Source organism: Pelobates fuscus, chromosome 12, assembly GCF_036172605.1.
Source record: "Pelobates fuscus isolate aPelFus1 chromosome 12, aPelFus1.pri, whole genome shotgun sequence".
In the NCBI taxonomy this organism is placed as follows: Eukaryota; Metazoa; Chordata; class Amphibia; order Anura; family Pelobatidae; genus Pelobates; species Pelobates fuscus.
Genome location: NC_086328.1, coordinates 87,495,576 through 87,516,593, shown reverse-complemented (window position 1 = coordinate 87,516,593; position 21,018 = coordinate 87,495,576). Strand labels below are relative to the sequence as shown.

At 42.0% G+C, this 21,018-nt stretch overlaps 1 protein-coding gene across 9 annotated transcripts in view; it reads left to right on the top strand.

The window, feature by feature from the left end:
* The window catches only part of MARK2 (microtubule affinity regulating kinase 2), a 174,074-nt gene that overhangs the window by 120,355 nt on the left and 32,701 nt on the right, over positions 1–21,018 (top strand). For all 9 annotated transcript variants that reach the window (XM_063437702.1, XM_063437699.1, XM_063437706.1 and 6 more), the window contains exons 8-12: positions 12,501–12,737; positions 12,975–13,094; positions 15,438–15,537; positions 16,134–16,246; positions 17,945–18,071. In XM_063437702.1, coding sequence (XP_063293772.1) covers positions 12,501–12,737; positions 12,975–13,094; positions 15,438–15,537; positions 16,134–16,246; positions 17,945–18,071 — 697 coding nt within the window. The remainder of the gene's footprint in view (positions 1–12,500; positions 12,738–12,974; positions 13,095–15,437; positions 15,538–16,133; positions 16,247–17,944; positions 18,072–21,018) is intronic.

The following is a 21,018-nucleotide window of genomic DNA, read 5'->3' as shown; positions in this document are numbered from 1 at the left end:
AACACTATGCGCACCCTCACCCTGATACATGGCCAGAAGCACACCCGCGAGGGCCTCCTCCTGCTGTCCACGGACGCGGAGAAGGCCTTCGACAGAGTCAGATGGTCATACATGTTCAGAACTCTGGCACACACCGGCATGGGCCCCAGAATCAGAGGGTGGATAGAGGCCCTATACACACAACCATCCGCACAGGTAGTGGTGAACGGGGCATTGACAACAGCATTCGAAATCCGGAATGGCACCCGTCAGGGCTGCCCCCTATCCCCATTGCTTTTCGTCCTCGCACTAGAACCACTCCTACAGGCCATAAGGGCAAACCTAGACATCACAGGGGTGACGGTAGGGAAAACACAAAATCGCGGCATACGCAGACGACATGTTATTTTACGTGTCGAACCCAGAGATCTCCCTCCCCAACATCTTAAAGGCACTACATGACTTCGGGACCATATCTAATCTGAAGATTAATAACTCAAAATCATTTATACTCAACATCAGCGTGCCAGAAAACAGGACGACACACATGCGACAAAACTACACTTTTCGGTGGGCAGCACACAAAATCCGCTATCTGGGCGTCTGGCTAACTAGACGGGCAGGGGACATGTACGGGGAGAACTTTACACCGATGCATACACAGCTTCACGCAGACATGAGGGAATGGGCGTATCCACACATATCCTGGCTGGGCAGAATACAGGTGGTCAAGATGAACTTCTTGCCGCGCCTGCTGTATCTGTTCCAGACCATCCCCATAACAATTCCTCGCACATTCTTCACCAGACTGCGCTCCGCACTAGGCAGATACGTATGGGACGGGAAAAGACCCAGGATAAGTCACAACACACTGACACTCCCAAAAAACAGGGGCGGCTTAGCCCTTCCCGGACTTCCACCTGTATTACAGGGCATGCCACCTCCTGCGAATAGTGGAATGGTCCAAGGAGGGGGTACACAAGCTCTGGAAGCAGGCAGAGGAGTGGGAGGCGGGGATGCCGACGGCAATAATACCATGGATACCACCAGGATCAGGGAACAAGACACACACTCTCACAATACATGAGAGCCACCATACAGGAGTGGCAGAGGGCGCAGGGTAAGCACAATCTGTCGACACACCCCTCACCCATGCTACCTCTGACATACAACCCTGAGTTCCCACCAGGTCAGGACGCGAAAGCTTTCAGGGCCATAATTCCAGACCCCATACCCAGGCTCAGACACATCTCTAGACCTGAAGGCATTAAAACCCTGAGGGATCTTCAAGGGGAAGCCCCTAACACATTTCTGACACAACTCCGATACAGACAGATACGTCATTACATCGCCACACTCCCCCAAGGTACACCACTCACGAGAGCCCCCACGGCATTCGAAAAGGAATGTTTAGAACCCCAACCACTGGCACACGGAGTCTCTTTTCTATATAACATGCTATTGGCCCACACACCAACGGCCACACCGGGCTTCATGGGAAAATGGGAAGAGACACTAGGGCACACACTTAACGAAGCTGAATGGGAAAAAATCTGCTACCTCACGCACCACTGCGCTAGCTATAGCAAGACCCAGGACACAGCATACAAAATCATGACGCAATGGTACCGCACACCATCGACATTGCACGCAATCTCCCCGACGCATTCTCCGCAATGCTGGAGATGCGGAGCGGAGAGGGGCACGCACTTGCACATTTGGTGGGAATGTAGTGGAATCATCCCGTTCTGGCGGGGGATCTACAAGATGCTACAACTTTTCTCAGATGACCCACCTCCCTTTAAGCCCGCAGAAATGCTCCTGCATCATACCAAGGTATCGCGATCCGCATACAAAAAATCGCTGTCCATACGAATACTGAACACGGCCAAATCTATCATCCCAAAATATTGGAAGCAAACCGCAACCCCACCGCTGACCACATGGTTCGCCCACATGGAGGACCTCCGATCTCTAGAGGAATTCCAACACACAGCAGCAAACACACAACAGACATACTTTAACACGTGGACACATTGGATACTACAGACCTCCAAGCCCGACTTTACAGACCGCTTGAGACTGATAGACAGGAACGATTCACAAGAGACCACTGACATACCCAACCCCCCCATTACCCCCCGACCCTAACCCTCAATCCTCAACTTATCCTACACGCCCCGACCAGGAAGGACCAGGTCCACGACCAAGAAACGCTGGACGGGTCTGACAAGAGAAACAGACCGAACTAGAAGTTAGCACAGGCCAAAGTTGACGCAGGCAAACCGGCACTAACTGACACCCCTGACAAGATGCTCTGAGAGGGCAAACAAGGAGGCAGGGACAGACGAGGCCAAGTTAAACGAACATTGAATTTCTTGTCATGCCTTGCATGGAACGTCTGTCATATGCTCTCCGATAAAGAAATAAAACACCAGGCCACAGGTAGCCGACAGGCACAAACCCCATATACACTCAGCCCACATCACACCTGTCGGGGCAATAAAACTAGGCAACCAGGCACAAACATCAGGCTCCGATAGACAACATCCATGCTCAAGCCTAAGCACAGGGTGAAGCCCTCGCAACACCCATAGACCGTAAGGCCAGCTTATCGGGTCTCCTACTGACCAAGGAGAGTCAGTGCTGCCAACGTAAGCATATAGAGGCAGGGTGCCTACCACGCCACAAGACGCACGAGTCTTATCATATACCACTGCCCCAGAAACTTGCATATCTTGATATGTTGATTGTAATGTCATTTAGCCGAGACCGGTTTGTTTCTTCATACTGTACTTTTTAAGATCATCTGAGGCCTGCGAGCCAAGAACGACCTCATGAATAACGGGCCTGCGCGCCCACAAGAATATGAGTATGCTAGAGACCTGCGAGTCTCCATGTTGAGTCTATGTGTTTGAAATTACCTATTCCAAAAATAATAAAAAATATATTTACAAAAAAAAATAAAAAAGAAAGAAAAAATAGCACCAAGTCACAAAAGAGTGAAAAGATGCCCACTGGATATGTTTAACAGTATAATGTGGTAAACAAACTTCCTCTAATAAGAGCTACAATAGAAGCAACTTTAGGATCAGGCATACTAAAAACAAAACAAATGTTTAACAATGTAATAATAAAAAAAGAGATACAAGGCTTCCCCTGTACCTAAGACCTAATATTTGTAATAGCCAGGAGCAGATCTATGGGTAGACTAAAGTGAGAAAAGGAAAGTTTCATCATCTGGCCAATATGCTCACAATAGTCAATCCCCGATCGATCTAATGCCCTCACGTGTGGAGCATAAATAACCAGTAGGTATTATCTAAAATACAAAACTAGTTCTATATAGGGGATATATAAAAAAAAAAAAAATTACAAATCATAATAATGAATCTCTTATAAACCTGCAGAGGCATAGACATAGAATACCTAGACGCTGCACGTCTATGGCATTCTGTGCTGAGCGGCGAGAAATGCGGTAGCCATCTTGGACCGGTCACCGCTCTACTGAAGCTATTGAAGAACACTTGGAAAGCCCATCTCACTAAAGCTAAGTGAAGGTCTTGGGGCACTTATAGCCCTTAATGCCCCTACCCCTACCCCATGTAATTAATGCCCCTACCACTAATCCTTAATACCCCATACACACAAAGTGTTAATACCCGTATCCCAGCACACATAGTCCTTAATACCCCTATCCCAGCACACGGGTATTAACACTGTAGGGGTAGGGGTATTAACACTGTAGGGGTAGGGGTATTAACACTGTAGGGGTAGGGGTATTAACACTGTAGGGGTAGGGGTATTAACACTATAGGCATAGGGGTATTAACACTATAGGCATAGGGGTATTAACACTATAGGCATAGGGGTATTAACACTATAGGCATAGGGGTATTAACACTATAGGCATAGGGGTATTAAGGATTAGGGGTAGGGGCATTAAGGGCTATAAGAGCCCCCAAGTCCTTCACTTACCTTTAGTGATATGGGCTTTCCAAGTGTTCCTCAGTTGCTTCAGTAGAGCGGCGATGGGTCCAAGATGGCCGCCGCATTTCTCGCCGCTCAGCACAGAATGCGGCGTCTAGGTATTCTATGTCTATGTGCAGAGGTATATATAAATCAAGTATCCATGGAGTTTAAAGGGATGGGAAGACAGATCATAGTAAGAGTAAGTCTCTCTCCCTGTAGAAACTTGCTAGATAGGTAAAGGGGAATAAATAGCCAGAGGAATTATTAAATCAGAAGGAAACCACAATCCATAAATAAAAAAAATTTCACCAAATGTGGCAAAAAAAGGTGCCCAAAAACACACACGTTTCGGTGCACAGCTACATGCACCGGTGTCAGGGGCAAAAAACTGAAATCTAAAATGAAGACAAGCAGCTTACTATGGCAAAATATTTCACAGTAAAATATTGAACAAAAAAGTAGGAATTTTGAAATGACGCTAAAAAAAAGTGATGGCAAGTGGTGAGGTAGAATACATTCCATAGGTGTGGAGAAACCATAAAATAGGCAGCAGTGAGGGCATGCTAATGTTGTGCATTGGTGATAGCAAGATGGGTTGTCTTGCTTATTTGAGAGGTTCTGCATTTTAGTGTACAATTGTGAAGATTTTCTCAAAGTAACACTATAGTGTTGGTAAAACAAATATGTGTACCTAATAATATAGTTTGGACTACTTATTAGGGTCCCCACACCCGCCGAATAGAGTGTAAAGATTTTTATTTACCATACCTCCATCGCCAGGCTGTCCCCACCTCCATGGTTGCGCATGCACGGCAAACTGTGTACTACACCTACCGGCATCTCCTCATAGAGATGCATTAAATTTCAGCGTTCAGCATCTCCGTGCAGTGTGTGTAAACGCTGAATGTCATACCTAGAGGTATTACAAGGCAGCAATGTCTTTGAAAAGGCAGCGTCTACATTTAAGGTAGGAGATATAGACACCAGAACCACCATATTAAGCTGTAGTGGTTCTGGTGCCTATAGTGTCCCTTTAAGATGAAAACTAGAATCTAAAATGTAATCTAAAGTGTATTGGAAGCCTGGATCCTCAAATTTATATTTTTAAGACCAAGTTTGAAAAGAACACCTAGTAATCTGACAGCAGCATTGTTGTGTATTTGAAGGGGTTATTTCAGGCATACAGGCATATATACTTAAAGGACCACTATAGGCACCAAGACCACTTCAGCTTAATGAAGTGCTCTGGGTGCCAGGTCCAGCTAGGTTTAACCCTTTTTGCTGTAAACATAGCAGTTTCAGAGAAACTGCTATGTTTACCTATGGGTTAATCCAGCCTCTAGTGGCTGTCTCATTGACAGCCGCTAGAGGTGCTTCCGTGCTTCTCACTGTGATTTTCACAGTGAGAAGACGCCAGCGTCCATAGGAAAGCATTGAGAATGGACTGGCTGAATGCGCGTGCGGCTCTTGCCGCGCATACGCATTCAGCCGATGACGGCGAAAAGGAGGCGGAGAGTTCCCCGCGCCGTGGGAGCCCGGCGGGGAAAAAAGGTAAGGGATTAACCCCTTCCACCCCTAGAGCCCGGTGGGAGGGGGACCCAGAGGGTGGGGGGGGGGGGGAGAGACCTAGATACCATATAGTGCCAGGAAAACAAGTGTTTTCCTGGCACTATAGTGGTCCTTTAATAATCGTGGTTTACCTTAATCAGTAGATATATGTATAGTTTGTCAAGAATTTGTTTGTACCTTGTGTTCTAGTCCAGAAGGATCTATGATGTTGATGTAATGAGCAATGAGATGTGTAGCTTAAGGGGGGTTGACACTAGGTTGCTGCTGAGTGAGTAAAGAAAATACAATATCAAGAGACTTTTGTTCAAGAAATGCCATGCTGAAAGGAAATTTTAAAACTTAGTAAAACAAAGATACAGCTGTGTGTCATCACCATTTAGGGGATACTTAAATTTGAATTATTACATTGCCAAAAGTATCACCTTCTTGTATTCCCTTGATCTAGTGGGAATGAAGAAGTGGAAGAAATTGAATAATTAAATGTTGAATGAGGTGAGATAAGAAACAGGAAAAAGTTTTACAGAGGCCAAATGCGAAAAATGAATGGTACAATGTGTCAAGTGACTTAAAGGAGCCCTATAGGGTTATTAGCAATCCCCCCCACCCGCTGGGCTAAAGGGGTTAGAGCTGTGCACGCATTCAAACCGCCCATAGGAAAGCGTTACTCAATGCTTTCCTATGGAAGTCCAGCGTGTCCTCAATGCGATATTCATAACCACCACTATTGACGGCTGGGGGAAATGGCAAAACTTGACAGCGGTAGTCTGACTTCTGTCAAGTTTTGTCAGGCATAGGAAAAATGCAGAAGTCTAAATAGTCTTTACTTTGGAAATGGTATCTTATGTCAGTGTTGGAATTTCAGTGAAATTCCAACGCAGTCAATGTGTGCATTTCATAAAGATTTTATCTTTATGGAATACTAATATTATTTTTTTCTCTCATGAATCCGAAGGCACTAATAACATTCTTGTCAAAAACAGTAAATAACGTCCAGAAAACCCCTCAGCATTTGGTATCTACTACTGCATCCTACGTTCTTTATCTGATGACGGAACCGATTTAGAATCTGATATATTTAAAATAAGTGGGTCCGAGCCTGACTGCTGAAGTGGATGGTCGTGTGCTGCCCCAGCTCAGGGCACAAGACCAATAAATCGCCTGATTAACATGCCAAAACTCACCGCATACCGTTTCATACAACTATTAGACACTCGTGAAGTCTGGGGACAGGGTGCTTGCAGCTACTCCTCCGACTGTCAGCAACTCCATGAGGGCGCAACAATGCGGCCTTGGGGGGGAGAGGCTGCCCCTCTCCTTTCATTCAGGTTGATCACGAAGCCCATAATCGCTCCCACCCACCCTCCTATGGACCAGCGGGTGTCATCCCGGCCCTCCCTGAGGCGCAGACATACTCGCCTGTCCACACTAGAGGGGTCCCGCAGAGCCAGATTCCCACACGGAGAGAGCCAAGATGGCCACCGAAACGAGGCCCAGCTCACTCCAAACTCCTAAGACTTGGGTCACCCAGGAGGATGGCATTGCAAAGGCCTTTGACACATTTTGGGCAAAATATTGAGAAATAACCCTACAGGTTATTAGACCCAGTCTCACTCACCACACCAGCCACAGTCTACCACCATCCGCACTCCCTATTGCACCCCGTGGGATAAACTTAATGTACAGAGGCCTACCTCCAATCCTGCAACCCACGTCGCAGCTCCACAGGGCCATCAGGCTGGTCGTCACAACTACCTAAATACTCTCCACGGGTTCCGGGAGAGAGACCACGAGGGAGACGGCGCAAGAAGCAGTCTAAGCCTAAACTCTACCTTAATGGCCCTTGCATGAGTAGTGGACTGCTCCGAAATCGGCCATCCGAACACATTACATATCAACACAGCTCATCTGCTCCAGTGGCCTATCACTCTTGTTGCTGTTGGTACAAGACCTGCGGTAGGCAAACTCAGGACTCTGTCAGGGGACGACCAGTCCGCTTACGGAAGCAACTGCTTTGCTGCATGTGTGCCTGGGCCGGGGAGAGGAATAGGCGATGCTTAAGATGCCGAAATGGAGCCTACCCGACACTAGGAATAGGCCGACAGGCCCACACTCCATTCCTGTTGCTTGGCTACTACACTCACAACCTTACTCAGCATAATGTTTGCAACACCTTTGAGATTTAATTAATATGTTTAATTATTATACCCGTATATTTTAACCCAGAGGTTTATATGTCTTGCATGTCTCTCTAAATCAAATATGTCTCACTAATCTTGCTTATTACTCTCGTTTAGCATATTACATTCTCGCCTACTCAAGCACAGTGCATATAGTCTGCATAACTTAGGACCTGCTGTTTAACCCCTTAAGGACACATGACATGTGTAACATGTCATGATTCCCTTTTATTCCAGAAGTTTGGTCCTTAAGGGGTTAATGTAATTGGCATTGTGCATGTTTCACTCTTTTACTTTTTCTAACCATATTCTCATACTCTTTATTGAAAAGCCTGCTATACAACCCATTTTTGCATGATCATCAACATGTCTAGGTAGTTAATGATGACCACTCACTTCGCAGTACCATATACTTCAGACATGTTAGAAAAGCCCAAGTCTCTGCTACCTAACTTGCCATGTACTTGTTAAACTATGTTCCTTATTATCCTTGTTACTGCTGTTGTGGCATTGCAAGAGCATGTTTTAAATATTTGCTCCATAAAAATTAAAGAATTTTAAAGTTTAAAAATTTACAAAATTGTATCATTTAAATGATGATTTAAATCAAGGGACTCCTGAGCTGAAGAGTGGTAAGCTTGTACCACATTCTTATTAGTTTAATTATAAATATAGGCAGACTAGAATTAATATATACACTTTTTGCACATACATTTGTTACATAGATGCCACACACATCCACTTCTCTGCCATATATCCTCACTTCTAAGCCCACACTGTCCATACAGATATGCCTCACACTATTGATATATTATATCCATGCACTTCTTATAAATACAACTCATTTTTATTTTCGAAACAAATACAAGGGATACTTGTTGCATGTATAGATCCTCTTAGAAACACAGAATGTGATGCCACACAGGGCAGGGGTCTGTTTTTTTTATTTTTATTTTTTTATTTTTATTTTTATTTTATTGTAGCCCTGGTGCCCCACAACAGCGACTTCAGGGTAGATTGGTATACATTTGCATTATTCGTCATTATTCGTCCTTTAGGCTTAATCAAGGTAGTCAGTGCCCTCAAGTTTGACTTGAAGGTATATTATGAATTCTCAGAGTTTTTTATATATTTTGCTTTAGGCTGAGAATCTGCTGTTAGACTCTGATATGAACATTAAGATAGTCGATTTTGGATTCAGCAACGAGTTTCACTTGTAGATCTTGCTGGATTTCCCAGTGTTGCCACTGTATTTTAGTGGGCTTGCCTCTCTTGGTCATCCACAGGCTGGTGTCTGCCCTGATCGGGAGCTGGGTGTGTTCCGCGGAATGCTGCCGCTCACTGGTCCGTCCTGGTGCAGGCTGGATCGTAGGTGATTGCCGGGTCGGTCTTCCAGCAGAGGTGTCTTGCTTGACGGTTTGCGCGGTCACTTCTGGCTAGTATGTTCGCTTCTTTGTGTGACGTACGCTCAGTGCAGCCATTGTCTCCCGCGCACTTGAGTCGTGCTGGTTTCGCCGTCTCTCCGTGCGGCTTGAGCGGGAGGCATAAGCCTCCTTGGTGGCTGTGAGCGCGAGTGCGAGCTGGGAGCAGGTCTTTCCTTTGCCATCTGCGCACATGGCGCCCGCCATTTTAGGTGCGGCAGTCGGGCTCTCCGGCCTCAATTGCAGTGTCACGGTCAGGGCCACAGGGTGAGGACCGGGATCACCTCCACCGGTCCAAAGGGGGGGGGAGGGGACGACTGGGCCGGGTCTGTACCTTTAGCTGGGTTCCGTGGTGCAGGACAGTGGGGCCACTCACCGCAGGAGAAGGCCCCATTTGGGGCAGCGTGTTTTTCTCCACCATGGGACTGAAGCTCGATGAGCCAGCCTCTCCCCGGGTCCCGCAGTCTCTCAGCTCTGGGTATCTGCGCTGTCGGTCAATTTTTGGGTGGTAAGACATGGTATTTAGAGAGTATATTTCAGTGGGTTACAGGAGCTGCTCAGACTTGCGACCGTCCAGCTCGGCGGTCCGGCAGGGGTCTTTTAAAGCCTTTCTCAGGGTTAACACTTTGCAGCAGTGGGTTTTGGAAGCGGTCTTTAAAAATATTAATCCTTGGGTGATTTAATACTGTGTTTTACTGCAGTCATCTTAATTTACAGCTAAACTTAGTTGGCCTCATTAGCCTGTAACAGTCACACTATGACTGGTATTCAATAAAGAGGATGTGGTCTGAAAGTAGGGAGGCCTGTTCATGAAAATCGTGAAGCAGCCAAGAGCAGCATGATAATTGTAAAAAAAAAAGAGATCTGGGGCTTTACATGGGCACTTCTGCCTACTCGAACAATGCCACTGTCTGTTGTTAACTATAACTTCCCTTCAATGTGTTCAATTGCTTTTGTGAAATCATTCAATCAGAACACTCCCCTTTTTCACTATTTTGTTTTGAGCAGCCTATGCCCAAGTTAAGATGTCCTAATTATCAGTCATTATAAGACACCATTACAGCCTGCAAATTGCTTTGATCGATGTCTGATTGGTTCCAGCCTATTTCTTTGCCTGCCCTCTTACTGTTGTATCTTTAAGGATTTGTATTTCCAGTGGTGGTGGGCCCCAATGCCTCAGTAGGGTTTATCATTTGTCTGAGCCTTTTCTTACAAAACGATGTCTGAGCCTTTTTTTACAAAAAGATGTAATTTTGTTCAAATGGTTAACATTATATTCTTTTATTTCTCTGTGAGATTGAGTATAGGGCAGCTATCATTCTAGATTGTATATACAAATAGAATTTATAGAAAAAAATCATAATTTGACGTGTGATTTTTCACAAGCCCACCTTTTCCAGAGTTCGAGGCTTTTGCTCATTTGATATAAACACAGTAAAAATCTTCATTGTCATGCACAAGCCAAACTGGTACTGTTTTTTTTTTTTTTGTTTTTTTTTATTTATTTATTTTTTTGTCTGATTTAGGTATGCAGAGTAAAGAGACTTCAAGGTTTAGATTACAAGCTCTACTCGTTTATTACTGTAAGGCTTGGATTTCAAACTCTATCCACTACTGACATATGGGATAAAAAAAAAAAAAACTATAGGTTAATCCTTTTCTCTTAAACCTGTTCTGCAGGTTTGTGTACTTCCTGTACTCCTTTTAATACACCCTTTACCTTTTAAAGAGTTGTTGCATTATTGAGATCTTTGTTTTTCCTACAAGCTTCTGTGTCTGTAAACGGAGTAGCCCTATGATTTATTGTATGCTGTTCCAGTTCGACTGCTAAGAGTGTAAACCTATTCGTATGTTTTTTCCTATTCGGCTGTTTACGGCATTCATATGGTTTCCTGTTCGGCGGATTGTAGTCTTTGGTAGCTGCCTGTATATCTGGAAGAGGAATGTCTCCTAATCGGCTTTTAACCCCTTTTATGCCTGAGGGTGCTGTAACGCACACATTCCCTGACAGAATGAAGTATGAGTTGTATACTTGGAAGGAACTTTTGCCCTGCAATGAATCTACAAACTACGCATTACCGTCAAATATAAGCGGAGGCGGATATTAGAAGTACTTTAAATATGGAATACTTTAAAGGAATTTAAATATGGGAAATGTAATGTAACAATTACAGCTGCAAGTAAGGGACACTATTCACCAGAACAACTACAGCTTATTGGCTTTGTTCTGGTGAGTATAATCATTCCCTTCAGGCTTTTTGCAGTAAACACGTGTCTTTTCAGAGAATATGCAGTGTTTACATTACAGCCTAGTGATAACTCCACTGGCCATTACTCAGATGGCTATTATAGGTGCTTCTTGGGGCAGTGCTGCACACTGTGCAGCACTGCCATTCAGTGTCTCCACCCTCTGCATGGAGTGACTGCACTTTCCTTATAGAGATGCTGATTGGCATGTTTGTGTTTGGCTCTGCCCCGATCTGCCTCCTTGACAGTCATGACAATTCTATGGGAAAGCATTGTGACTGGCTCAGAACACTTCTGATGATGTCAGCCAAGCAGGCAGAAAGGGGCAGAGCCAACAACTGCTGACTTGAACAAAAGTAAAATGTTACTATATGTTAGGGGGGAAAAGGTGGGTCCTGGGGGGCTTGATGGTGGTTTTAACACTATAGTGTCAGGAATACATATTTGTGATTCTGACCCTATAGTGTTCCTTTAAGTTCTAAAGTGGAATATGCTATTCCCTTATTTAATTTATTTGTGAGTAACCACTGTTCTGTCTATTGCTACACTGTTGCTATTGACTTTATGGTATTAAAGTGGCAAATCCTATTTTTGTATGTTAGTAACTAGTGCAACAATTGACAAGAACGTTTGCCACTTGTTCTTAGTAATGATACCAGTTCCTTTGCTGTGATACCAGTTCCCATGCTGTGAGATAGTTTTGATAATTGGAAGTATATAGACCTTTATTTTATATAATTTTTTTTATTTTTATTTTTTTTGGGGGGGGGGTGATCCAGTTATTTTATTTTACTATTAATAAAAGTTGACTTTTTATCCAATCAGGTATTTTCTCACCCCATTGCTTATTTCTCTGTTTGAAAAAATAAATAAAATAAATGTTTCTTAATATATTCTGTTTTTAGCTAGGGGTTACCCTCCTTTTCTTTGTCCTTCTTGTAGAATTGTATATTGGCTCTCTTTGTTTCTATGTTACACTCACCAATTTATGTATGTTACATTCCCCTGTAATCAAACATTTTCATGTTCCTTTAGGCTTAATCAAGGTAGGCAGTGCCCTCAAGTTTGACTTGAAGGCATATTATGAATTCTCAAACTCATTGAGTTTTTAACATTTTTACATATTTTGCTTCAGGCTGAGAATCTGCTGTTAGACTCTGATATGAACATTAAGATAGCCGATTTTGGGTTCAGCAACGAGTTCACTTTTGGGAACAAGCTGGACACTTTCTGTGGAAGTCCACCCTATGCAGCACCAGAACTTTTCCAAGGGAAGAAGTATGATGGTCCTGAGGTGGATGTGTGGAGTCTAGGTGTTATTCTTTATACCTTGGTTAGCGGTTCTCTGCCTTTCGATGGGCAGAATCTCAAGGTAAATGCACCCTGAAGTTTACTGCAATGAGACACATGTTTTATTTTTATTATTTTAGTATTGTAATGGGTAATGTTTGTGGAAATGTATGCTACAATGTCAGTGAAATCATACATTTTGCAGCTAAAAAGTTAATTTAGAATTTTAGATTACTTTTCAATGTTACATATTTAGCTTGGAGTTAGTAGTAATGATAAAAAATAGCTATTTAATTTCTTATTTTTGCTGCCTATGTAGGAGCTACGGGAGCGAGTATTAAGAGGAAAATATCGTATTCCTTTTTACATGTCTACAGATTGTGAAAACCTACTTAAAAAATTCCTCATATTGAACCCCAGCAAGAGGGGTACGCTAGAGGTGAGATCCATCTGCTTACTAAAATGTTAACATAATTGCTTTACTAATAGTCTGTGTTCTGACTGATGCTTTTGTGTGTGTGTGTTGCCCACACATAAATAGGAAGAACAAAGTACTCATGGGTCTTCATGAAGGTGAAAATATCCAATTGCTTTAATGCATTACTGATCTTTGTGGACTTAAAGTTGTGATGACTGAAATTCTGTATTTCGTATGTCTCTCTAACAGCAGCATGCTTTAAAGTGAGAGGAGGTTATCACATTAAGGAAGATCCATGAGTGCTTATATTTTTGAGATCTGTCTAGTTTTGTGATGTTCTGAATTTTCACTTTGAAGGCCACATCTCCCCTTGGCTGAATGTGGCATGGGATATCTTAAACATCTATTAAAAGCCACACATCTTAAAGAAACACTCTATTTCAATCTTTCTCGTTTGGGTTATTAACTAAAGTTAAAATTAAAAGGAAGAAAAAAAAAGGTAGTATACCAATATTAGGGTACTAGAAACACATACTATGAGTTATAATACCAATGGAGGCTAAAGATACCAATCAGAAATAATAATAAAAAATAAAAAAGAATTTATTGAAAAGATATATTAAAAATTGCCGAAAAATTGGCAATCACCCAGAGTATAACACACTAACATAGTAATTCCCTTGACGCGCACGTTTCACCCGACCAGGCTCGTCAGAAGGGGCAACACGTACTGATGAAATGTTACATCCTATCACTTATGCCCAGTTATTGAGCCTGCTGTTTGCAGACTTTGTATCAAGGCTTTTTTTTACTCAGGCATTTTCCTTGATACTATACACACAGGTTTTATATCCTCCACACTCCTAGGGCATCCTATCCTTCCCCCTCCAATACTCCACGCTTATCATAATTCTTGTGAAGCACAGACGTGTGCTCCACGGACAACAAATGGAGTGCAATTTTAGAACTTTTGAATCTTTAGTTATCAAGCCATTTTTCATTTAATCATTTAATTTATTTTAGGTTTTTTTCACTATATTTAGTTAGTGTGTTACACTCTGGGTGATTGCCAATTTTTCGGCAATTTTTAATATATCTTTTCAATAAATTATTTTTTATTATTATTTCTGATTGGTATCTTTAGCCTCCATTGGTATTATAACTCATAGTACTTACTATGTGTTTCTAGTACCCTAATATTGGTATACTACCTTTTTTTCTTCCTTTTGATTCCACTAGGGGTTATCCCCCCTTTTCCTCCAGTATACCAGAGTGAGCTGTACCCAATTTGTTTAAAGTTAAAATTATAAATTAATTAAAAATTTAAGGCCCAAGTTGCATAGCTGGAAGTATAGCTGAACTAGAGAATTTTTCAGGTTCGGTAATTTTGATATCAAATTTGAAATTCACCTCGACTTGACTCTGAATTCTCACTTTAGTGATTAACCCTTTGTCTCAATATTGGGCACATAACACTTCTATGGAACATCACCTCGTGTATATACAGATTAGGTGTATCTTATTAAGGTTAATAAGCACATAGGGGTGTATATAAAAAATACCCCTCTCTGTCTCATTAGAGATATCTTTGCCAGGAAACAAGGTGAAAAGTCAGTGTAGGACCCAGCTAAGAGGTTTGCTTTGACATGGTAGGTGGGCATCCCCTCTCATGGCCATTGGAGTAACTAAATAACCTCAATTTGTTAAAATATGCATAGGGATTTGGAAAGAATGCAGGTAACTTTTTCCCTCTGGTTTTTACTGTATGTATTGGGGCTGATGTGTACTATGGTCGTTGCTGCCGCCCAGGAGTAGTGGGAGTTTGAGCGCAGGACTTGTTTTTGTGTAGGTGTATCTTATTCTGAACTAGCCTCACTGATGGGACCTTTGTCTTTTTCCTGTGGCATGCCATGCGAATGCTCGCAGCCATTTAGATATGAGTAATCAATGTCATAAGGTGTCTTTGGATGTGATCTGGAAGCATGTTTAATTAAAAAAAAAAAAAAAAAAAATTTAAATGCCAGAGTCAAAACGGAAGCAAATCACCTCCTTAATGACTGGGCACAACCAGAAAATGCAAAGTAGGGAGCCTGTGTCTGATGTACAGCACCAGCATAGGGATGATGAGCCTGTTAAAGCATGTGCTAACCTGCTAGGTGTGAGATTCCATCTCATGATTAATTTAATGCAGAATTAATTTATAACACTTGACTAGAACTAGTGTCTTCTACTCAGTCAACAGCACTCATTAGAAGCACAATATATTGTGAGGAAGCCATTCTCCGCTTCCTCCTCATCTGACTCTAATGCCATTAATTGTATATAATATTATTTCCATCTAAAAAGAAACTTTTTTTTTTTTAGCAAATCATGAGGGACCGCTGGATGAATGTGGGGCATGAAGATGATGAACTGAAGCCCTATGTGGAGCCAACTCCAGATTACAAAGACCCCAAAAGAACAGGTTTGTGTTGTCCCTGTAAAAGAATAGTTACAGGTTATACTATACATTTGTGTGATTAGGGAAATATATTGTAATTCATCTGTACTGTCTCATAGTCTGGTTGCTCTTAAGACTGATGTACAGTTTGGGTTCCATTCAGTTGAGTATGTTCTTTTGTACTATTGTATGTCCCTGTCTGCCCTAGTAACTGAAGAGTGTTGCTATTACTTCAGTATCACCATAATTAAACACATGGATGGCAACCTTTTTAGATCACTTTCACATTGTAATGCCTCTTCCGGGCTTTCAATTCTCCCCCTCCCTGAGATTTGCGTGGGAACAGTGTATTCCTAGCAGCTGATGTAGATGTTCTCTTTACATTTTCATTTCAAAGGCCCCACTAATCTCATTTTCCCTACAACTACATTCAGTAAATCCATGTCATCCATAGCCTTCTCAATGGGACTAACATTCTCTCTCTGGGAGCTGCTGTTAACCTATTAACCACTTCAGTGCCAATGCATGACATTTTCCTAATTGAACTTAATCAGAGCTTGTCATAGTGTTGATTAGGTTACAGGAAATGGTTACATTAATGCTAGCATTTTTTTTTACAGAGATGATGGTATCTATGGGTTACAGCCGGGAGGAGATTCAGGATTCTCTTGTTCACCAGAAATATAATGAGATCATGGCCACTTACCTACTGCTTGGATACAAGCCAACTGAGGTATAGCAAGCTTGTTCTTTTTCACCTACATTTTCTTAGTAATGTGTTTTTTTGTTTTTTTTTTCATGAATGTATCTGTACTTCTAACATCATGGTTTTTCCATAGCCACATGTATGATGTTGAGTTTTATGTAAAAGTTACATTTTCATTATCAAATTTTCTCTAAACAGAGCTTTCCTGTATCTGCTCTAACAATGTCTCAGAAACATGCCTAAATTACAAATGGTAGATAACATTTGTTTTATGCTGGAAATATTTATGGACATTTAAATGATTATAACCGCCTACATCTCTTGCCTATGTTTTGGTGCAAGGCGCTTCCAGTCCCTGTCTCCATTAACTTAGGTCTTAAAAACTGCTGCAACATTACATATCAAGCAGGGAGTCATTTCACGTATATAAACTGTGCTTCTTCCAGACACAAAAGTACCTGCACATCATGCACAAATGCTCTATGGCTTTGTCTGACACAAATCTCCCCCGTCCACAATGTCACTCTCTTCCTGCCCAGTATCAGTGTTTTCCCACCCAGTGCCGGCATATAATCCCCTCCTTCCTGTCCCGAGTCACCTCAACTCCTAGTGTCTCCACCCTCCTCTCCAAGTAACAGCATGTTACCCCTTTGTCAGTTTGCCTCTTCGTGTCACATTCCATGTCCTCCTTCATTTTACCTGCAACTCCACTGCCTCTATTACTTGCCTGCTGCCAATCATTCCCTTGATCATTGTAAGCTCCTTTACAGTGTCACTTGCTCTCTGCCCTTCATTTCATTTTTACTTGCTTATTCCTCTCAATTTCTCTCATCTTTTCCCTTCTCCTATTTCACTTACCCATGTTATCCCGCATTTGCCGTACCCTTTTGATTCCACCTGAGGTCACTGGTCTTGATATACTGTACTGTACTCTGTTCTTTACTTACCTGCCCTGTTTTTTGACATCACTGTTACCACTCGAACTGCACTTTACACACTTGCTTTTCAATTTAACGAATGATCGAGTGAGCTGTAAACCAGTTCAGTATTGCTGCTGCTGATCCACTACCTAGTGCCTTTAGTAGGGGGCAGGACTTGTATAAACTCAATGATGATTAAATCTGCATAGATGCACTCTACGCTGGGTTATATGCTCAGATGTGTCCCATAGACACGCAGTTTGAAATCTCTACACAAGGGATCAGGGGTTTCAGCCTCTAGTAACACTTATAGGAGAGCCTGAACAGCAGCAGCACAAATGAGACCAACTCATTTTTGTTGTTTTTTTTTTTTTCTGGTTACTTTAACCATGTGGTGGGGGAGATGGACAACAAAAAAAAACTGTGGTGTTAACGTTTCTTTAATAGATTAGGTAGTTTGAGCTTACCTGCTGTGAAATTCATTCTGTGTGCACTTCCATAAACCTTCTAACTTGGTTACATTTTTTATTTTATTTAAAGAACCAAAAATCAAACGGATAGGATGTCCATTAACCCCTTAAGGACACATGACGTGTGTGACATGTCATGATTCCCTTTTATTCCAGAAGTTTGGTCCTTAAGGGGTTAAATGCTAGGGATTATATCTGTATTGTATGTTCCATTCTCATTAAAATATACAATTTCTGTGGTTGTTTCATTTAGATTCCAAAGTTTTTATTGAATAACTTTGTTCTCTCTCTCTCTCTCTCTCTCTCTCTCTCTCTCTCTCTCTCTCTCTCTTCAGATGGACAGTGAAAACCTCAAACCCAGACCCCCTCCAGACCTCACAAACAGCACAGCCCCATCCCCTGCTCACAAGGTGCAGCGCAGTGTATCAGCTAACCCCAAGCAGAGAAGACTCAGTGACCAGCGTGAGTGCCACACTGTTAGTTTGTCACAAAAGTTTATCATTAAAATTATATGGCTTACAACAATATTTAAGTCATTCTGCTTCCTCTTTAGTTGATAAACGACAAGTGTTATCATGAAGTCTATAAGAATTGATATGTACTTATGTCTTTACAACGTGGGGGTCAGAGGAGGTTCCCCACACATCATTTGAATATCTATGTAAAATAAAGCATAAAATACATTTAGGTTTAGTTAGGCAGAGTGTTGGATTAACATGGTGATATTTGTACAGCTTAAAGGAATACTCTAAGCACCAGAAATACTACAGGCTAATGTAGTGGTTCTTGTGCAAAGAGACTGTCCGAGCAGTCTCAACAGTGTAAACACTGCCTTTTCTAAGAAAAGGCACTGTTTAACAGCCACTAGAGATGTTCTTAGTAAGTAATGTACTCAGACAACCACTAGAGGCCCTTCCTCATGTTCCTGCAGTCTTTGCAGGACAGACGTTCGACATCTTCACACTCTGTATGAAAATGCCCGAACACTACCCATAGACATGCATTGAGTCAATGCATCTCTACAAAGTGGTGCTGACTGGCACAGTGCAGCAGTCTCCCAATACTTCCCTATGGGAAATTAATGCATTGGCTTTAAATGGCTATTTCAGCCAGGGGAGGAGCAGTCAAGACCGGTGCACTGGAAATCTTAATGTAAGTAGTAAAGCGTTATTTTTCTTAAGGGTTGCCCTGAATCTAAATAGTTTGTATAGTAGTTCCTAAATTGTTTTTTTTTTTAACACTCTAACCTCACACAATCGCTAGCATAATCTATAAGTTTATTACATGAACAGAGGCTTCATATTTTGCTTTTTTTTTTATTAACACTGAGAGAAAAGACAAACAGAAGCATGAGAATAGGCGAGCAGGGGCAAAATTAACACATCAAATATGTCCAGTCAACAGAACGTAATATATCAGTCAAGGAAGTACCTGCAGATAAAGCTAGATATGCTGCCATGCCTGTCACTGAATGAGCTCTTAAACAAGAATCCACTCCCGCAAGAGAGAAAAGCCAACGGATCTATCAAGCGAAAGTGGTGGTGGATACTGTATTGTGTGGACGAATATAACAACAAAAGAGGAGTTGGCCTGTGCGAGAAGTATGGATAGAAGTGACCTCTACATACCAGAGAGGGGTATTAAGTATGCAAAGTTGCAGGACATCACAAAAAATAGGTAGAAAACAGATGTTGCAGGACATCACAAAAAAATAGGTAGAAAACAGATGTTGCAGGACATCACAGAAAAATAGGTAGAAAACAGATGTTGCAGGACATCACAGAAAAATAGGTAGAAAACAGATTTTGCAGGACATCACAAAAAAATAGGTAGAAAACAGATGTTGCAGGACATCACAAAAAAATAGGTAGAAAACAGATGAAGACTCAGAGTTTATCTGTTGAGATATAGAGAAATCTACACCTTCTGGCGAAAAAGCTAAATAGTCCGCCTCAAAAGCCTGGACTTTGAAACTGGATGAAAAGGAGCGTGACATAGAAAAAAGGTCAGTTTTTCCAGAAGCCGGCAAAGAGACAAATGTTCTGTAGTCATCCAATCATGCTAAAAATGGAGCTACAGGTCCCCAAAATGAGACTTTCAGGGCTTGGGAAAGCGCCAATAGTTGTCAAATCAAATGGTCCTGACCAATAATAATTTTCTGTACCGGAACATGAGCTATTTCTGGAATGCATGACCGGTGTATTGTGTAGAAGACCCGCTTCCGTTTCTGACCAAGGATGTCCATGGAATCCTCACACAATGTGTACCCTATCTCCATAGACTGGCATCTAATTCCACAACAAAATCTCAAGAAGGCCTTAAGAGCACCTTACCATTCCAGCCCTGCATGTTGAATAGCCACCACTGGAGCTCTGCTCTGACATCTTGTGTGAGAGGTACCATCTGATCGTACGAAGGAATTGAACGTAAATATCTCTCCTTCAGATGTTGCATTACCCGATAGTGTAATGGGTAAATCGGCTGGATGGAAGTGGAAAGGAGTCCAATAAGTTGTGCCAATAGAGAAAGAGGAATGTGGTTCTAAAGCAGAATCTGTTGAATTTACTTTTGATGGAAGGCAGGTTAATGGACCAGGCCAACACTTCCAAAGAAACTGGAGAAAATGACTCTCCAAAGCGATCGGTATGAAAAGATAAAATTATTTTATGTCCAGAAGTATGAACCGGTCGTCTTTGTGCAAGAGATCCCATAGGAAGTGAATGCCTTTCATTTTGAAATGTCTGTAGACTTTGAGGGCGTTGAGATGTCGTACATTTATGAATGGGTGGAAGTGTTGATTAAATGCATATATATGATTGGTGCATTGCCGATTGATGCTACATTTTGCTGTGCATGTGCAATAGCCTCCCGATGCTTTCCTATGGGAAAGGATTGGATTGCCTGAGATAGTAAAGATTGTTGATTTCAACCATGAAAGAAGGGCCAGAACGGCGAAGGAGAAAATTTACGTTTTAAACCTTATTTCTCTAGCCAGGACCCTAATACGTAGTTCAAAACTATAGTGTTAGAAATGCATTTTTGTATTAACGCTATTGTTCATTAATGTGTTTGGTAGATTCTAGCCTCATTAATGTGTTGCATTTTTTATTTAATTTTTTGCCTTCTAAAATCTAAATAGTTTTTGCATAAAATAAAGCCTTTTCAGCCACGACCCCTCATTCAAGAAAAATGGAGCTGTATCCATACTTTTCCGGCATGAGGGGCATGGCTTAACCCCTTAAGGACACATGGCATGTGTGACATGTCATGATTCCCTTTTATTCCAGAAGTTTGGTCCTTAAGGGGTTAAAGGACCACTTTAGGCACCCAGACCACTTCAGCTTAATGGGTGCCTGGTTCAGCTAGGTTTAACCCTTTTTTCTGTAAACATAGCAGTTTCAGAGAAACT